Source organism: Cetorhinus maximus, chromosome 10, assembly GCF_964194155.1.
Source record: "Cetorhinus maximus chromosome 10, sCetMax3.hap1.1, whole genome shotgun sequence".
NCBI lineage: Eukaryota > Metazoa > Chordata > Chondrichthyes > Lamniformes > Cetorhinidae > Cetorhinus > Cetorhinus maximus.
In genome coordinates, this window is record NC_135888.1 from 82,141,853 (window position 1) to 82,160,074 (window position 18,222).

Sequence of the window (18,222 nt, forward strand, 5' to 3'; positions counted from 1 at the left end):
GTGTTCAATGTTCAGCGATGCCCAACGCAAACTGGGGGAGCAGCATCTCACCTTCCGATTAGGCATTTTACAGCCTTCCGGACTTAACATTGAGTTCAACAACTTCAAACCATGAACTCTGTTTCCACTAGCTTCACCCCTTTTTTAATCCCCTTTTTTAAAAAAAAAAATCATTTTTAGCTTTTATCCACTTATTTTAATTTTTATTCATTTGTTCATTGTTTTATCCCTTTTTTTAATCACTTTTTCCATCCTTTTTCCCCAACCACCGCCCCCTCCCCCCACCCCACCCCCAAAATGGCCATCTGTTACTTGTTCCATGTTGCTCTTTCACAGAGTGCTTACCCTTGTTCTGTTTGTCTATTGACTGTGGCTGAGTGGGTAGCACTGTCACCTCTGAGTTAAAAGGTTGGTGGTTTAAGTCCCACTCCACAATTTGAACACAAAAATCAAGGCTGATGCTTAGGTGCAGTACTGAAGGAGAGCTGCACTTTGTGGGTGCTGTCAATCAGATGAAACATTTAACTAAGGTCCTGCCTGCCCCCTCAGGTGAACTTAAAAACATTGTACGCCACTATTTTGAAGAAGATAAAGGGGAGTTATCCCATGCCCTGTCTGATGTTTATCTCTCAATCAGTATCGTAAAAAATGATTATCTGGCCATTATCACATTGCTGTTGGTACTTGGTACTCTGTAGTCTTTCACCAGGGAATTTTCACAGGAGGTACACAATGACCGCAGTCGATAGATTGTGGTACTTGGTAAGTGGGAGTTATTTGCGGGAGCTTTCTGTGCTCAGATTGACTGTTGTGTTCCCTGTATTACAACTGTGACTACACTTAAAAAGAACTTTGTTGGCTGTAAAAGCACCTTGGGCTGTCTGGTGGTTGTGACAGGCACTATAGAAATCCCCCAGTGTCCTTAGCTGTCCATCCTCTTTTGACTTATTTTCTAAAGTGCTGTAAAATCCTGTACAAGTTACATTCCCACATTTGCAGTTTTTAAAGTACGCTTGCAGGCCTAGCTTCTATACTGGATTTTGTCTATTTAAAATGAATATCACATTGCAAATCAATACACCTCACTATGAGCTATGATGGGTGTCTAACAGATGACACCAGTTATCCCAGTTGCAGAAATGCATTCTTTCAAGCATGTTTGAGGTTTTTCAAGTTGATGTTTAAACATTTTGTCACAGAACATAACAGGCCACAGGAAAACCAGTACATTGCATAAAATGAATAGCTTTAGATCTCAAACTTGTTTTGTTTCCTAAATCTGTTTAATGCTTTTGACCACCTACGTTTCATGCAAACCCAAATCTGAGACAGATGTTTTCCTCATTCATAATACATTTTTTCAGATTTTTTAATATCTTGGAATAAAGGCAGCAGCCAATGCCATCTCTTGTTCTATATACATTAACAAAATAACATTTAAATTTGAAATTGGTAACAGATGGTGTACCTGTAAAGGAGTTCTACTCTTGTAAGCAATCTTGAAGTTATGTTAGTGAATAACAGTGTGTAAAATATCTGAGATATGAGTTAAGTTGATGACACTCTTTGGCTGAATCAGATCCTTTGTGACATTGGCATTGTATTTGACCCTGAACTGAGCTTCCAACCCAATATCCTCCTCCACCAAGGCTTTCTGATCCATAATACCTGTTCCCCTTTGCTCCTCTTGGCTTAGCTGCTGTTGAGACCCTCATCTATGCTTTTATTAGCTCTAAAATTGATTATCCCAGTGCCCTCCTGGCTATCATCTCACCTTGCGTTGTCTGTAAACTTGAGGTCATCCAAAACTCTGCTCCCTGTAACCTAACTCTCACCAATTCCCATTCACCCGTCATCCCTCTGCTGCTAATGGGGATATGATCCCAATCCGGCACCACTTTGACTTTAAAAGTCTCAACCTTGTTTTCAATTCCCCTTCATGGCCTCTACTCTCACTATCTCTGTAATTTCCTCCAGCCCTACAACCCTCCAAGACATCTGCACTTCTTTAATTCTGGCTTCTTGTGTGTCGCAATTTTAATCATTTTTAGTTTCCTGGATCTGAAGCTCTAACCCAAAACTCTGCCTCGCAGTCTCCCTCCTACTTTAAGGTGCTCCTTAAAACCTACTACTTTAAGCAAGCTTTTGGCTACATCTCCCCATATCTTCTAGATAAATTTTATTGAATCATGCTCTGGCTTTGGGACAATTTACTGCATTAAAGACACCTAGATAATTGCAACTGTTCTTCCCCTCAAACCTGGAAGACTGAAACTGTTGCCAGTTGGTATGACAGTAACATGCTTTCCATATCCATATAAATTCAATGTAAACCATCCTAGCTTTGGGCAAAAGTGAAGGAGGAATATTTATTATTTATATCGTTTAAGTAGAAAATTATTCTCGACTTTCTACGTAATCTTTAAATGTTTCATAACATTTGCAACAACAATTTACATTTATTTGTAGTGTCATGACTCACTAGGGATAGTGCACTGTAATATCAAGCCCCAATATTCCCCGAGCTGCGATAAATGTGAAAAGTTTGACCACACCACCAGATAACCTCCGTTAAACAGTTGGGTAGAATTAGGGCAAACAGAATACGAGCACCAGGTTTGTAAACTTAAGTAAATAACTGTTTATTGAACAAATTATCTTTAACTAGTGACAAAAGAAAGAAATATGAACTGCTAGCTTCTAACACTATAACTTAAACTCTATCCCCTTAAATCCCTATATACACATGACATGGGTTTTAAGAGTGGGCTAAAACAGTTCAATAGCACCAATCTAGACTACAGGATTTGATGGGTTGATTTTGATTGATGTCCTCCAAAATTCCTTTCAGCTCTTGTCGATGACACGAAGTGGTCTTCCAACATTTTCAGTCTTTAGTTCACTGGTTGAGAACTTGCTTTTCAAAGTCTCTGACAGTGGTTTTCCCCTTTTCCTTTTTACAGGGGTTTCCTCAGAGAGAGAGAGAGAGAGAGTAGTTTATAGAGATGTGAGGAAAAGAGATTTTAGGTGTTTTCTCTTTGCAGGCCAGGAGCTTTCTGCTGCACTGCTACCACACAAAACCTGGTCAGGAGCCAGTTAAAATGCTGTTGTCAGGCGGCTCCCTTGGTCCAGGACTCCTTTCTGGCACCATCCTGTCTTTCACGGCACGCTCTGTTCCAGGACTGCAACATTGTATATATCTCTCATCTTGTTCCAGTAGACATATCTTTCACACTGTAGCCAGTGTAGTTTTAAATCCACAGTCCAACAGAAATAGAAGAAAATAAAAGGATGCATTCTTTACAGTGGCAAATGCATGAAGAGCTTCACCTTAGAGCACTTTAGAAAATGCTTTTTAAATTAAAGTTGTTGTAATGTAGTAACATATCCCAGGGTAGTTCACAGGAGCTTTATCAGACTGAATTTGGCACAGAGCCATGTAAAGAGATGTTGGGACAAGTGACCAGAAGCTTGGCCAAAGTGGCCGATTTTATGGAGTGATTCAAAGGAGGAACATGAGGTGGAGAGGTTTAGGGAGACAATTCCAGAGATTAGAGTCCAAGCAGTTAAAGGTATGGCCACCCACTGTTAGAGCACAGAAAATTGGGGATTTCAAAGGGAGCAGTGGATGGTGAACAGAAAGTGAAAGGATGGGCTAAGATTTGTGAATTTTTTGAAGGTTTGAGAATAGTAAGGCCAAGTGGAAGAGAATTCTTGAGGGCAGGAATATAGTGGTTGAAAAAAAATATTTTGCTTGGTGCCTACAACTGCATGTAATATTGTAATTGTGGTTGACCTTGTGGTTGAGTTTTATCACTGATCTTTGCACAGGTTGTAAAACTGCCTCATTTCAAATTTAGGCTAACTGTAAAGTAACTTGATGGAAAACATTTTTTTATATAAAATTGGAGATTTGGAACACTATTTACAATTTCCTATTACATACTTCTAACTTAAGGAAAGTAGTTCCTTTCTGCTGATTTGCTGACATGTTGTTAAAGTTTCACCTCCAGAAGAACAAAATTGATCTAGTAGTTCCGTCATACCATATCGATCAATGCTTACGTAGGGCATATTAGTTTCTAGCTGGAATCATTCTAATCTGACACTTGGATTGGAATTAACCAAGCAATGTTGAATGAGTGGTCTTGTGTGTATTATGAAAATGCATGGTTCCCCCACAACCAGTCCTATTGCTAATCCTTGTATCAGATGACATCTTTGTGTTGAAGGTATTAGTAATTAGTCTCTTCCCTAAAGCAGAAGTAATAGATAAACTGCATGTGAATGTTTTGGTTGCTCACCTTCATGCACTTTGTGTAATGATTTTGGACACACGGCCCTTCCTACATTTGTTGTTTTTGAGTTTTATGGTAGAAAAAGAGTAAGACACTCATGAATAGAGTATGTATTTCCTCTGCTTACCTCCCCCCAACCCGTTCAAATTTCTTAAGGATGCACAAATATGAATTATGAATATAAAGCTTAATTGTAGTTCTCTCTTTTCAATTGGTTTTGGATGTATGGTATTGAAGAGATGGGAAGTAAAAAGTCATTGCTTTTAGAGGAGAAGGAATTTGGGAATAATGCATGTAATAGTAAAAGTGTGATTATAAACCTCCCTCTCTGCTGTGGTGTTGCCTGGAGTGTCAGGAACCTGAGGGGGAAATAAATGCCGATCTGTGCAGAGGCCACTTAACGGGTGAACATGCAGCTGTTTTCAGGACACCATCTGCAAGGAATACTTGCATACTTTCTCCAGTATTTTCTTGACAGCTGAATCTAATGAGAGTTTTGGTGATGCAGCGCTCCCAAGTTGTCATAGAGCTGCTCTGTTTTCTCCATTGTCCTAATTTTGGTTTTGCTTTTAATATTACTTTTGGATGTGTAGGTGAAGTTTACTCTTTGTTTTCTTAATAAGTGATGGGGTACAATAAAAATGGATATGTTAGGCAGCAAAGGATAAGGTAATATTTGTATGGAAGTCAAGTCCTCGAGTTTGCAGGCTACTAATACTTACAAGAAGGCCCTATTTGCATATATAGCTGGTGTACATTTGCCTAAAATATACAGCATTCAACTCCTCACATTGCTTTGAATCCTATTTGTTACCTTAATGTTGCTCTAAAGATTATAATTCACCTTCAACAGAAGTAAGTACAGTATCTGGAAAGATTAGCTGAGTTTTGCTACATTGGAGTTCTATTAATAAGCATCGTAAGTTAGCACGTACCAGCTGGCTTACATTTATAAACATTTTGTGCATGATACCTAGACAGCTGGGCTGTTGCTTCTGTGGCCAATTCCAGTGCTCAATTCTATACTGTCTGCATTCATGTCCAGGAATTCAGCTGATTTTCTTCTTTGTTGCCAGTAACTTTCTGGAAGATTGCTTAATGCTTGAGGGCACAGCCTTGAGCCCTTTTCCCTCTGTTGTAACTCCACTTGCTGTCAATAAACCGAAGGATCAATTTCCTATCATTACCAATATTCAACTTTCCACAGTGCCTGGTTTGGAATACTGTGGTATTTTTCAGTGGGGTGCTAAGATGACGAACCCCTGGTAATAAATTTGAAGGTGCTTTTTGCCTTCTGTTCAGTTTCTCGTGTATAGGCCTTAGGCAGCTGACCAAATGAAATAAAGAGAGTTTTCTGCATCATATTTTAATAGTGTGCCATTTGCTCACCTCAAAATGTAAAAAATCTAAAGTTGTCACTGGTGATAACTAAGGGGAGAGCTAGGGAGGGAAGTTGCTCTTCAAAGAGTCATAGCTGTGTTTTTCCCTTGCTGTAGGCTTGGCTTTTGAGTGAAGCAAATTCATATTTTGATGACTGTTACGATCCTTGGCCAGACCCCAGGATATGGGGGGAGATCTGGTTGGGGACCAATGACATTTTGTTTAAAGTAGATAAAGGTTCAGATTCGAGGCACCTGCTTTTGGAATAAAGCCACAAGATTCAACAGGTTTTGGGCAAACAAAAACAAACTTTAATATACAAGTTCTGAAAGATAAAACAATTTACAAATCTCTCTTATGCTTACCCTGAATGTTAGAGTATGAAGTTTGATTGAATGGATTTCTCAACACCCCACCCAGACGCCTGTCACGTTGTGAGCCAATCAATCTCACTGAAACTTCGTCTTTCTCGTGAGGGTTTCCAATCTACACCTTTGAAGATCCTGCCTTGGAATTCTCTCCAAACGCTGCTCCCACTCGAACAGCTTTAACAATGGCCCAACTCACAGGGTTTCAATCTTGTCTTCCGAGATTTCTTTTCCCTGGATTCCCGAGTACACTCAAACAGCAGCTTACAAACACACTTTCAGTCCTATAGCCGTGCCATGCAGGACACCAATGCTCCAAAGGGGTACCTTTGCCCCAACAGCCCTCTTTACTTGAAGTCTGCTCCCTTTAAGTTGGAGTTGGTTTCTCTGCTCTTTTCTTTTAACTTGGACCCGTTTCTGTCCCTTTTGTCTTTGTGATACTTGTTGGCTGGCAGGCTGCCTCAAACTGACTTCCTCAAGAAGAGCCGTTCACTGACCCTTGAACTGATCTGGTGACCTATCAAAATGCTCCCAAAGCTTCCCACCCTTATTAATAGGCAGGAACCATACATTGGTTCTTTCCAATACTTGTTACATACAAGCATTGGAACATCCTACACCTTAAATGTTATAATCTTCACAGACTGCTAATTTAGCACTGAGGGACACAAAGATCAATTGAATTCATAACTTGACCACATGCCAATTCTGGCCAGTTTCTGCTCTTGCAGGGGGCTGCAACCCTGAGGGGGCTGCCTACCCCAGTATCTGAAAGTATGCATCAAGGGCTTTTAGATGGTTACTTTCCTTTTAGTTTGGATTGTGGAGAAACTGTGTCTGTATGCTGGCTCGCTATATTTATATTGCTACAATTGGTCCCATTATCCCACTGGTAGAATTGCAGACCCTTATTCGAATAATTCTATCGTTAGGGAAAAGGTGCTGCTTTCAGCAGTGTGAATACAGGAAGCTGGTCCACAGATGCCAGTCTCTTGCATCCCAAACTAAAACGTGCAGTGGAGGTTCACCAGACTAATTCCTTGGATGGTGCGACTGTCCTATGAGGAGAGATTGAGGAGACTGCAGGGTCTGTATCTTCGAGAATTTAGAAGATTAAGAGGTGATCTCATTGAAACTTACAAAATTCTTACAAAACTATACATGGTAGATGCAGAGAGGATATTTCCCCTGACTTGGTGGGGTGGGGGTGGTAGAGTGGTCTAGAACCAGGGGGTGCATTCTCCGAGTTAAGGGGAAGCCATTTAGGACTGAGATCAGGGGAAATTTCTTCACTCAGTGCAGTGAATCTTTGGAATTCTCTACCCCAGAGGGCTGTGGAAGGTCAGTCATTGAGTATGCTCAAGACAAAGATTGATAGATTTCTAGATACTAATGACATCAAGGGTTGTAGGGATAGCGTGGCGTTCAGGTAGACGATCAGCCATGATGTAGTTGAATGGTGGAGCAGGCCCAAGGGGCTGAATGGCCTACACCTGCCCCTGTGTTCCTTTGTTCCTAATCAATATACAAGTGTATCGTATGTTTTGTATGTATTTCAGCTGACTGAAATATGAAGGCTACTGCACCCTCTCCAGAGTGTTCCCAGTGAAGTAATATCTGCTGTTATGCAACCATGTTAAACACATCTTGCTTGTTTATTATTTGGATGCGTTATTCACCCTAGCTAAGATGCAAGTTAGAAAAATGATGAATGTTGTCATCCAGAGAGCTCAGTGGCACATCTGTAGCCTGGAACTCAAGTACTCTACCTCGCAATGTTGATTTCAAATATTCTTGCTTCCAAACAAAGAAAATTGGATATCATAATTCTAGCAGCATCCAGAGTTGGGTTGTGGTTGGAGGCCAAGATGTATGGGCAGTATGCCTATTGAATGCCACAATTGAGGAAAGAACTGGATTACTAGCAGCTGCAGCTTATACTGAGCAATGCTTTAAATTGTAAAGTTTCTAGTTCAGTGAATTTAGCAAACAGCTTGACTACAGGCTTCAAAATATCATTATTCCTTTCCTGTTTTACTTAGCAGTCCCACAGTAAAATCAGTATGAACCCTGATATTGAGCTATGGATGTGTAAGGACTCGTTATAGTGTAATACTAGATGTACACCACATAGGAGCTTGCTCACTGTAATGAGCCTTTAATTACCTTTGTCTATAGGCAGCAGGCCAAGCCTTTGTGGTGACATGTCAAGGTGTAAACCATCTAAAGCCTGATTATAGTGATCCGATCATTTATGATGCATTTTTAAAATGGCATTATGCAAATGATCATGAAATATGGTCTGCATTTACTAGCTATTTTGGCCAGAAAATAGTTGATTTGTGTGCAATAATTGTGATTTTTTTTTGGGTTCGTGATTCAGGACTACAGTATGTTATTTTCACTTTCAGTAACTAGTATGGCGTATACTGACAAAACAGGATGTTTGGCATGTCCTGTTAGCACAAGTAAAGGAAAAGGGCCTTTTCTATCATCACACCACTGTTCTTGACCATTGCCGCTGGGGAGGGGAAAGTCACAGGCTTTGATAAGAGGAAGTTCTCTTATCATGGGAAATGACTGTTTTTGAACTAATTTACTTTTTCAAACAGTAGCTGGGCCACTGAACATCTCACAGCCTAGTCTGAAATTGATGAAGTCCCAACAATAGAAAAAACAGAAAGCTAGAAACCTAGAAGGTCAGTCAGCATGAATGGGAAGAGCTGGTGTTTTATCTTTTGGGTGCATATCCATGAAGAATAAGCCACCTAAAACATAAATTGTCAATGCTCTCCACAGATGTTTGTGTATACCCATGTATTTGTAGTTTTTTTCTGATTTTTCTTTCAAACTTTCTGCATTATTTTCTCTTTGCCAGTATTATCAGTAGATGCTTTTATATTTGTATAATGTTGCCTGTTTGCATTTCTACTTCACAAACTATGGGCCACATGTACCTGACAGCCACCCCACTGAACGTGTTGGATTTACTAAAGCCAATGTCTAGAAAGACTGGAGTATTTTCTCAATACTGGAGAGATTTTATCAACCCCAGCAATAAAATTGCTTGCTTCTCCTTCCCAGCATTGCCTACCGCCACCCTTATTTATCAACTTCTAATGATGGACCTCTGTTCCATGCCTCCATCACCTTGCAGTTTGATTTCTCTAGATTGCTTCCAGGCTTCAACGCATCCATACCCTGTAGTCTGAATCTTCATCCATCACTAAGCCTTACATCTTGTCTCGCTAAGCTTTACTGGCTCCCCATGTTATGACATGGCAAGTGATGTTTGCCAGGCGGATCAAATCCACAAGGGAAACTTGGCCACGCTATCACAACGGCTTTGCAATTTGTATTTATCATGAGACGATTTGTGCACTGAACTCAGAACTAATGAGTCCACTAACACCTTTAGAGATTTTAAAAGCTAATTTAAAACATTTATTAACAGAAGAAAAGATTTCAAGCACATACATAAGATTACAGTTACTTAATACTATGACAAATCCCAAAATCCCTAATTAACCTGACTCCCAACTACACCCCCTTTAAGGCAATGGTCCCAAATTAGATTTTAAATTTAAATAGGCAAGCTTAAGTTTACCACAGCACCCATTCGACAGTGGAATTCCAAAGGTTTTCCTCCACCTTTGATCACTGGATAGAGTAGACCTCAGCAAAAGTGGCTGAAGGCTTCCCCAAGGCTGTTTTACACAGTCCTTTTAGATATTACATGGCCCCTCCAACATTGCCTTCCATTCTTCTTTAGATATGTTTCTCTCTTTAATCTGTAAATTCCATTGTTCTAAATGCCTTTGGAAATTTACTTTTCCCATAATAAAAAAATCTTTCATGTTGCCAATATAGTCAGTACCTTTAGGAAAAAAGAAACATACCACTTGGCCTTGCTTATCTTGTTAGTTGTAAACATCCTATCATCTCTTTGAAACCTAAACAACCCCTTCATTTACATAAAAATACAAATTTCCTTCACAAAGTACATGCTAAGCCCTCATTGTTTACTCATTAGCATTTCAAATGCCTTTTACCCCTAGCTTCTTTTGATAATTTCAAGCTTGCAGTCTACCTGACTCTAATTCAATTAAATCTCACAGACAGAACCATCTACACTCACACCCATAAACCTACTTTACAATAAACACAATAATATAATGGAAAAAAATGTTAGTTTTATAACACCCATGTCCCAATAAGTCAATTCAAAACCCACCATTGTTTTCGATGAATATCTCTTCCAGCACACACACAACTCTTCTAGTACCCAGTTTCTCCTTCCCTCTAACACTCTCCACTCCACAATTTTTTTTCATTCATCTGGCTGGGCAAGCAGTTAGAATTTGACGTTGAGGTTAACAATCCATTTAGCAGCTTCAGCTGGGTGCAGTGTGAATGGTTGTGATGCCACCAGGAATGGCTATCTCAGGGCAGAAGTTCAGTATGCATCACAGAATCTTTAGTGTAGAAGGAGGCTATTCAGTCCATTGAGTCTGCACTGGCTTTCTGAAGCAGCATTCCACCTAGTCCCACTCCCCTGCCTTATCCCTGTAACCTTGTACATTCTCTCTTTTCAGGTAGCAGTCCAATTCCTTTTGAACACCTCAGTTGAACCTCTATCCACTACCCTTTTGAGAAGTTTGTTCCAGACTCCAACCACCCTCTAGGTGAAAAATGTTTTGACCACCACATGGTCATGGGTCATGGTCTGACTTGGGTGGCCACAGTCACAACTTGAGCTGTTCCTCATGTCGCACTTGTGGAGCAGGTGGACACATCTTCCCCAACCTATCCTCAAGCTGTTGAGGGTTGTCCGGATTTGCTGTGGAAGGTTGAAACCTGAGACTTCACTCGGGTCAGTTACCAGGTTGCAGTTGATGTTTGCAGTCAACCAGGAGGTGCGCCATCAAGAGGTGGGGCTATCGTCCATTTGATGGGTGTGTAGAGTGTTCCAGCAGGAAATATAGGATTTCAGATGAGTGCATGTTTTATCTTGAGGCCCTGTGCCAATGGGAGCGTTTTGTTAGCTGTCAGCCAGTGGTGTTCTTTGAGGAGGATGTTTTTCCTGTGGAACTCCAGGTTTAATGTGTGCTAGTACAGGAAGCACTTGAGCCGTGTTGGTCTCAATGTACCAGAAATAATCTTCATGACTTCCCAGAGGTGGAAATCTACCATGTTTGTGTGCCTGCTCCTGAGCCAGTACTCTGCTGTTGGGTAGACCAGGGCAAGTGAAACAGTGTGTAGTATGTTGGCTCTGCTGCCCCAGGTGGTACCCACTATTTTCTGTATGAGATAAACCAGCTGGGTCACACCCTGAAAGCAGCAATACCATCCCCCTACCCCAGATAGGCAGGTTTTCACACGGGCCACAAACACTCTTTAAATTGACCTTGCATATTGAGGCTGGTTTCCAGAAAGGCCTGAAGATAGGAACTGCCTTTTTTGACTTATCCTTTGTACAGTGCACAGTGTGGCGCACAGGAATGCTGATGAAACTCTCCAAAATCATCTGCTGTATCAAAACCCTACAACTAATCAACAGTAAAAAAACACTTCTTTGCGTGCACCTTGGAATTCAAATCAGCTGCCCACGCATGATGAACAATGGGATCCCACAGGGATCAGTCCTCACACTGGTTTTCTTCAACACATATATACCAGTGACCCCCCTCCCACAAAGACACAGCTCTTCGCATATGATGATGACTTGGCCATTACTTTCCAGGCTAAAGAACTCCAAGAATTGAAGGAAATTAGTATTACTAAAAAATATAGTGCTGGATAAATTAATGGGACTGGAAGCTGATAAATCCCCAGGGCCTGATAATCTACATCCCAGGGTACTAAAGAAGGTAGCCATGGAAATGGCAGATGTGTTGGTTGTCATCTTCCAAAATTCTGCAAGTTCTGGAACAGTCCCAGCAGAGTGGAGGGTGGCAAATGTAACTCCACTATTTATAAAAGTGGGGAGGGAGAAAACAGCGAATTACAGACCGGTTAACCTAATATCAGTAGTAGGGAAAATGCTAGAATCTATTATAAAGGACGTGATAACAGGACACTTAGAAAAGAGCAGTGAGATTAGACAACATCAACATGGATTTATGAAAGGGAAATCATGTTTGATAATCCTACTGTAGTTTTTTGAGGATGTAACTAACAGAATAGATACGGGAAAACCAGTGGATGTAGTGTATTTGATTTTTAGAAAGCTTTTAATAAAGTCCCACATAAGAAGTTAGTGTGCAAAATTAAAGCACATGGAATTGGGGGTAATATATTGGCATGGATTGAAAATTGGTTAGCAGACAGGAAACAGTAGGAATAATTAGGTCTCTTTCGCAATGGCAGGCGGTGACGAGTCGAGCACTGCAGAGATCAGCGCTTGGGCCCCAGCTATTCACAATGTATATCAATGATTTGGATGAGGGAACCAGATGTAACATTTCAGTTTGCTGACGACATAAACTTGGTGGGAATGTGAGTGGTGAGGAAGATGTTAAGAGGCTTCAAGGCAACTTAGACAGATTGAGTGGGCAGAATTTTGCCCTTGGTGGGCGGGCGGACCCCACTAGCTCGGTGGCGGGCGGGCAGCCGAACGCTGCCGAAACGGGGCCCCCTGCCATTTTGAGTGGGCGGACCCATCTGTCTGAGTGCGCTGTTTCACGCATGCGCACGAAAGAGCGCACTGCACCCTGAGACCAAGTGCTGTCGCGGAGATTACTGACAGGTTAAAAAAAACTCCAAAAATAGAAAAATATTAAAATTATTAACATGTCCCCCTCATGTGACAATGTCACACGAGATGGGACATGTTAATAAGAAACACATAAACTTTATGAAACTTTTTAAAAACGGAAATGAAACCTCATCCTGCCAGTAGATGAAGTTTCATGTATAATCAGGAGCCCACTGGGGCTCCTGGCCTGCCTGCCAGCCTTAAGGTTAGATGGGCAGGGTCTTTAACAATCTTAATTAGCCTGTCAATAGCCTTAATTGGCCATTGACAGGTTGGCGGGCGGACAGCTGATTTCACTGTCCACCCGCCTTCCTGAAAATTTAAAGGGACTGGGATGACGTCGGGTTGGGGGGGGGGGTCATCCCGCGTCATTTTCCCGAATCGCCGACGGGAAAATCCTGGCCAGTGAGTGGGCAAATACATGGCACATGCAGTTTAATGTGGGCGAGTGTGAAGTTATGCACTTTGGTAGGAAAAACAGAATGGCAGTGTGTTATTTAAATGGTGACAGATTGGGAAATGTTGATGTACAAAGGGATCTGGGTGTCCTTGTACATCAGTCACTGAAAGCAAGTATGCAGGTACAACAAGCAGTTAAGAAGGCAAATGGCACATTGGCCATCATTGCGAGAAGACTTGAGTACAGGAGCAAGGATGTCTTACTGCAGCTGTACAGGGCCTTGGTGAGACCACACCTGGAGTACTGTGTACAGTCTTGGTCTCCTTACCTAAGAAAGGATCAACTTGCCATAGAGGGAGTGCAGCAAAGGTTCACCAGACTGATTCCTGGGATGGCAGGATTATCGTATGAGGAGAGATTGGATGGACTAGGCCAATATTCACTGGAGTTTAGAAGAATGAGAGGGGATCTCATTTTAACGTATAAAAACCTGACACAGCTAGACAGACTGGATGCAGGGATGATGTTTCCTCTGGCTGGGGGTTCTAGAACAAGGGGTCACAGTCTGATTATATGGGTAGGCCATTCAGGACTGAGGAGGAGGAGAAATTTCTTCACTCGGGGTGGTGAACCTGTCGAATTCTCTACCACAGAAAGCTGTGGAGGCCAAGTCACTGAATATATTTAAGAAGGAAATAGATTTCTAGACTCTAAAGGCGTTAAGGGATATGGGAAGAGAGCGGGAGTATGGCATTTGAGATAGAGGATCAGCCATGGTCACGTTGAATGGCAGAGCAGGCTCAAAGGGCCGAATGACCTTGTCCTCCTATTTTCTATGTTTACCTGAGAGAACTCTCCGCAAATTGTTGGCTGCTCATTCAACCATTACACTTCAACGTGTCTTACCACCTGCTTAGGAATTCCTTTAATTTCTCAATGCTGTGTGCTCTCTAAATGTTAGCTTTTTAAAGCCTCCCTCTTTCCTGCCCCTCCCTCCATTGTTGTTATTGAGAAAGTATTCTTTGTGGCACAAAACTAACTTGTGCCAGTTAACTCGGATGGAGAGGGATGTGTAAACCACAGTTATGCATGAACCTGAGGTTCGCCCTTTCCAAGAGTCTAGCGGAGGCCAAATGAGTGAGTTTGCATCATGACTCTTCCTTACACATAACCATCAATTGGTCAAGCATCATTAGGAAGCTGGTGCTTTCAATTTGCATAACATCCTCACCAAGTGGCCAGTTGGCGATGTAGTTTGTTGGATAAGCATCAATAGGAATACATGTGGCTTTGTGCAATAACTTTGTATAAAATATTTGCCTGAAACTTCACTTTGATCCAAAATGTTCATGCAGCTTACTTGTTTCTTTTCTCCTTTTAAAGATTATGATCGAGTTCTGTCCTGGTGGTGCAGTGGATGCAACAATGTTGGGTAGGCTTTCTGCATCAAATATTTAAATAACAAGCTATTATTTTGTACATTCAATATTTGAAACATTGGCTACATTGAAAATTTGGTGGTTATGTAATTCCTGGAAAAAAAAAGTTGTTTTTTTCTGTGGAGTCCTTGTGGACCCCGTGGAATAACAGGGCCTCAACTGGGACCAGCAAAGAGCTCTAGGACCTCTCCAATGAGACTTGCCTCTCCCTTTCTGTTTCTAAACCCCCTGCATAGTGTAATTTTATACTGGAAACTGTTCCCAAATATGCTACCAGTTCAAAGTAAACAAATAGCCTATATTTTGTTTGTTGCATGCATTTTATCAAAAGTTTCATGATAGCCCTTCCCATAATCCAGGACCAATTGTAACTGCAGGTGGTGCTGTGATAACTGCTTTTGATGCTAAAGATGTCACTTTTTGCAGATCACATACACTAACGTTTTGTGCATCACAGAACCTTCTGCAGGACAATTAGGGATGGGCCTAGCCAGCAACGAGCATATCCCATGAATGAACTTTTTAAAATTGTGAAAGAAACTAAACACCATCACAACTCTGTTCTTGTCCCCCTGGTCTTAATTTATGGTTTGCTTGAAAGGAATTGCCCCAAAGAGCCAAATCCCATATCTCCACCCCACCCCACTTTCCCCAACTCCATTCTCTTTTTTTTTTCCGGCCTACCTTGCTCGTGAGCACCCATTTCCCATTTGGAATTCACATTTGTTGTGTGGCATTTTCTTCCACAGAATTGGATCGTGGACTGACTGAACCACAGATCCGTGTTGTAGCACGTCAGATGCTAGAAGCCATAGAGTATCTTCACAGCCAGAAAATCATCCATCGGGACTTAAAGGCAGGGAATGTTCTACTCTCCCAGGATGGCAATGTTAAACTTGGTAAGGCATTTGGTTGTTTCAAATACTTTTCCATGAAAAACTAGTCTGCGTGTTTGTAAAGTCTAAAGGAAGCAAATGATGTAACTTTTTAAACTAAGTGCAAAATACAATAAAACATTCAGATTTTCAGTAACATGTGGACATCAAGCTAACAAAATTGAAGTCCAAGGGAAACTCTCTAACTGGTTAGAGTCATACCTAGCACAACGGAAGATGGTTGTCGTTGTTGGAGGTCAATCATCTCAGTCCCAGGACATCACTGCAGGAGTTCCTCAGGGTAGTGTCTTAGGCCCGACCATCTTCAGCTGCTTCATCAATGACTTTCCCTCCGTCATAAAGTTAGAAGTGGGGATGATCGCTGATGATTACACAATGGCCGGCACCATTTGGGACTCCTCAGACACTGAAGCAGTTTGTGTCCAAATGCAGTAAGACCTGGACCGAAATTCAGGCTTGGGCTGATAAGTGGTAAGTCATATTCGCACCATACATGTGGCAGGCAATGACTGTTTTCAACAAGAGAATCTAACCATTTGCCCTTGACATTCAATGACATTATCATCACTAAATCCCCCACTGTTAACATCCTGGGGGTTACCATTGACCAGAAACTGAGCTGGACCAGCCACATAAATACTGTGGCTACAAGAGCAGACTCCCCAAAGCCTGTCCATCATCTACAAGGCACAAGTCAGGAGTGTGATGGAATACTTCCCACTTACCTGGATGAGTGCAGCACCAACAATACCCAAGAAACTTGACACCATCCAGGACAAAGCAGTCGCTTGATTGGCACCCCCTCCATTACCGACACACAGTAGCAGCAGTGTGTACCATCTACAAGATGCACTGCAGCAACTCACCAAAGCTCCTTCGACAGCGTCTTCCAAGTCCCTGACCTCTACCATATAGAATGACAGTGGATGCATGGGAACACCACCACCTGCAAATTTCCCTCCAAGCCACTCACCATCCTGACTTGGAATTATATTGCTGCTGTTCCATTGCCACTGGGTCAAAATCCTAGAATTCTCTTCCTAACAGCGCCAAGGGTGTAACCTACATAAAATGGACTGCAGTGGTTCAAGAAGGTGCCTCACCAGAACCTTCTCTTGGGCGATTAGGGATAGGCAATAAATGCTGACCTAGCCAGTGACACCCACATCCTGTGAAAGAATTCCCCAAAAAAATTCTGAGTAGTCATTCATGGCCTTTTGGATATAACTGTGAAAGAGGCATACATGTTTTCAGAGCACCAAAAGCAAACATCTGAAGTTTGCTCAAGCAACCCTAGAGGAAGTAACCTTTTGTAATTATAGATTGTGTATTCAGCAGTGACGGGATTTATAGGGAGGCTCTGTAAAAATACTGAAATACACAGGAGTAACTATTCTTCAAAGTACCTGACACGATTATTAGAAGCTTGTTTGCTTTCTCAGTTTCTGCTGCACTGCTGTTGGGAGAGGAAATGTTTTTCCCAAGTCAGGGCGATTCCTCTTCAACAGAACTTGAACTGAATGCCTTCATACAACAGATTTAAAGTGCTTGAAGTAGATCTCCTAAACTCAGCCTCCTACGACAGGAAACACGTGGTCGGGCAAGACCTTAATAAGGGAAAATAGATTTTGGTTCACTTTTCAAAAAAAAACACTCAATTTCTTCCGCTTTGGAATCATTGATGCAACACAGGAGGAGGCAATTTGGCCTAGCATTGTTCTTTTAACAAGTAGTTACTTTTATGAAAACATCAAGTTTGTTTATTAGATGCTTTGAATAAGATGTTCTGTGCCTAATTTCTGAGATGTCACTTCACATGTAACGAGTACAACTGTTCTAACACTTGTCAGCTACTTCGATTAAGTGTTAACCATAGCTCAGTGGCATGCTCAAGCAGGAATGTAACATGTCAGTTGACACTCCAGTGCAGTATTGAGGGAGTGCTTCACTATCAGAGGTTTTTTTATTCATATTGCTGGGGAAGCAGTTATAGTTTAATCTCGAGGTTAACAATCTATTCAGTAGCTTCAGCTGACAGTGCGAATAGTTGTGATGCACCAGGAATGAATCTCTGAGAGCAGAAGCTTAGTACCTGTGTGATAGTCTGACCTGGATGGTCTCAGTCACAATTTGACCTGTTCCTCATATCTGACTTGTGGAGCAGGTGGCCACATCAGCTTTACCTTTTTTTTTCCCGTATCTTTTTTTACCACATCTTTTTGGCCTGTCCTCAAGCAGTTGAGAGTGGTTCAGATTTTTTACTGAAGTTTGAAACCTGAGACTTCACCGCTCTGGTCAGGTACTAGGTTGCAGTTGGTGGTGTTAGCTGTCAACCAGGAGATGTGTCAGCGAGAGATGGAGCTGTCATCAGTTTGTATGGTGTGGAGGGTGTTCCAGTCAAAGTTATGGGATTTCGGACAAGTGAATGGGTTTTCATTTTGAGGTCCTGTGTCAATGGGAGTGCTTCGTTAGCTTTCAGTCAATGGTGTTCTTTGAGGAGAATGTTTTCCCTGTGAACATCAGGAGGTTCAATGTGTACTAGCACAGGAATCTGCTCTCACTGTGTTGGTCTCGATGTTTCATAAATAATCCTCATGACTTCTCGAAGTTGGATATCTACCATGTTTGTATGGCGGTTCCTGAGCCAGGTTGAGCAGCTGTGCTCTGCCATAGAGTAGACCAGG

General features: G+C 41.7%; 1 protein-coding gene across 2 annotated transcripts in view; it reads left to right on the forward strand.

The window, feature by feature from the left end:
- stk10 (serine/threonine kinase 10) overlaps positions 1–18,222 on the forward strand; it is a 123,873-nt gene that overhangs the window by 47,557 nt on the left and 58,094 nt on the right. For both annotated transcript variants that reach the window (XM_078550690.1, XM_078550691.1), the window contains exons 3-4: positions 14,587–14,635; positions 15,392–15,541. In XM_078550690.1, the coding sequence (XP_078406816.1) occupies positions 14,587–14,635; positions 15,392–15,541 (199 nt within the window). The remainder of the gene's footprint in view (positions 1–14,586; positions 14,636–15,391; positions 15,542–18,222) is intronic.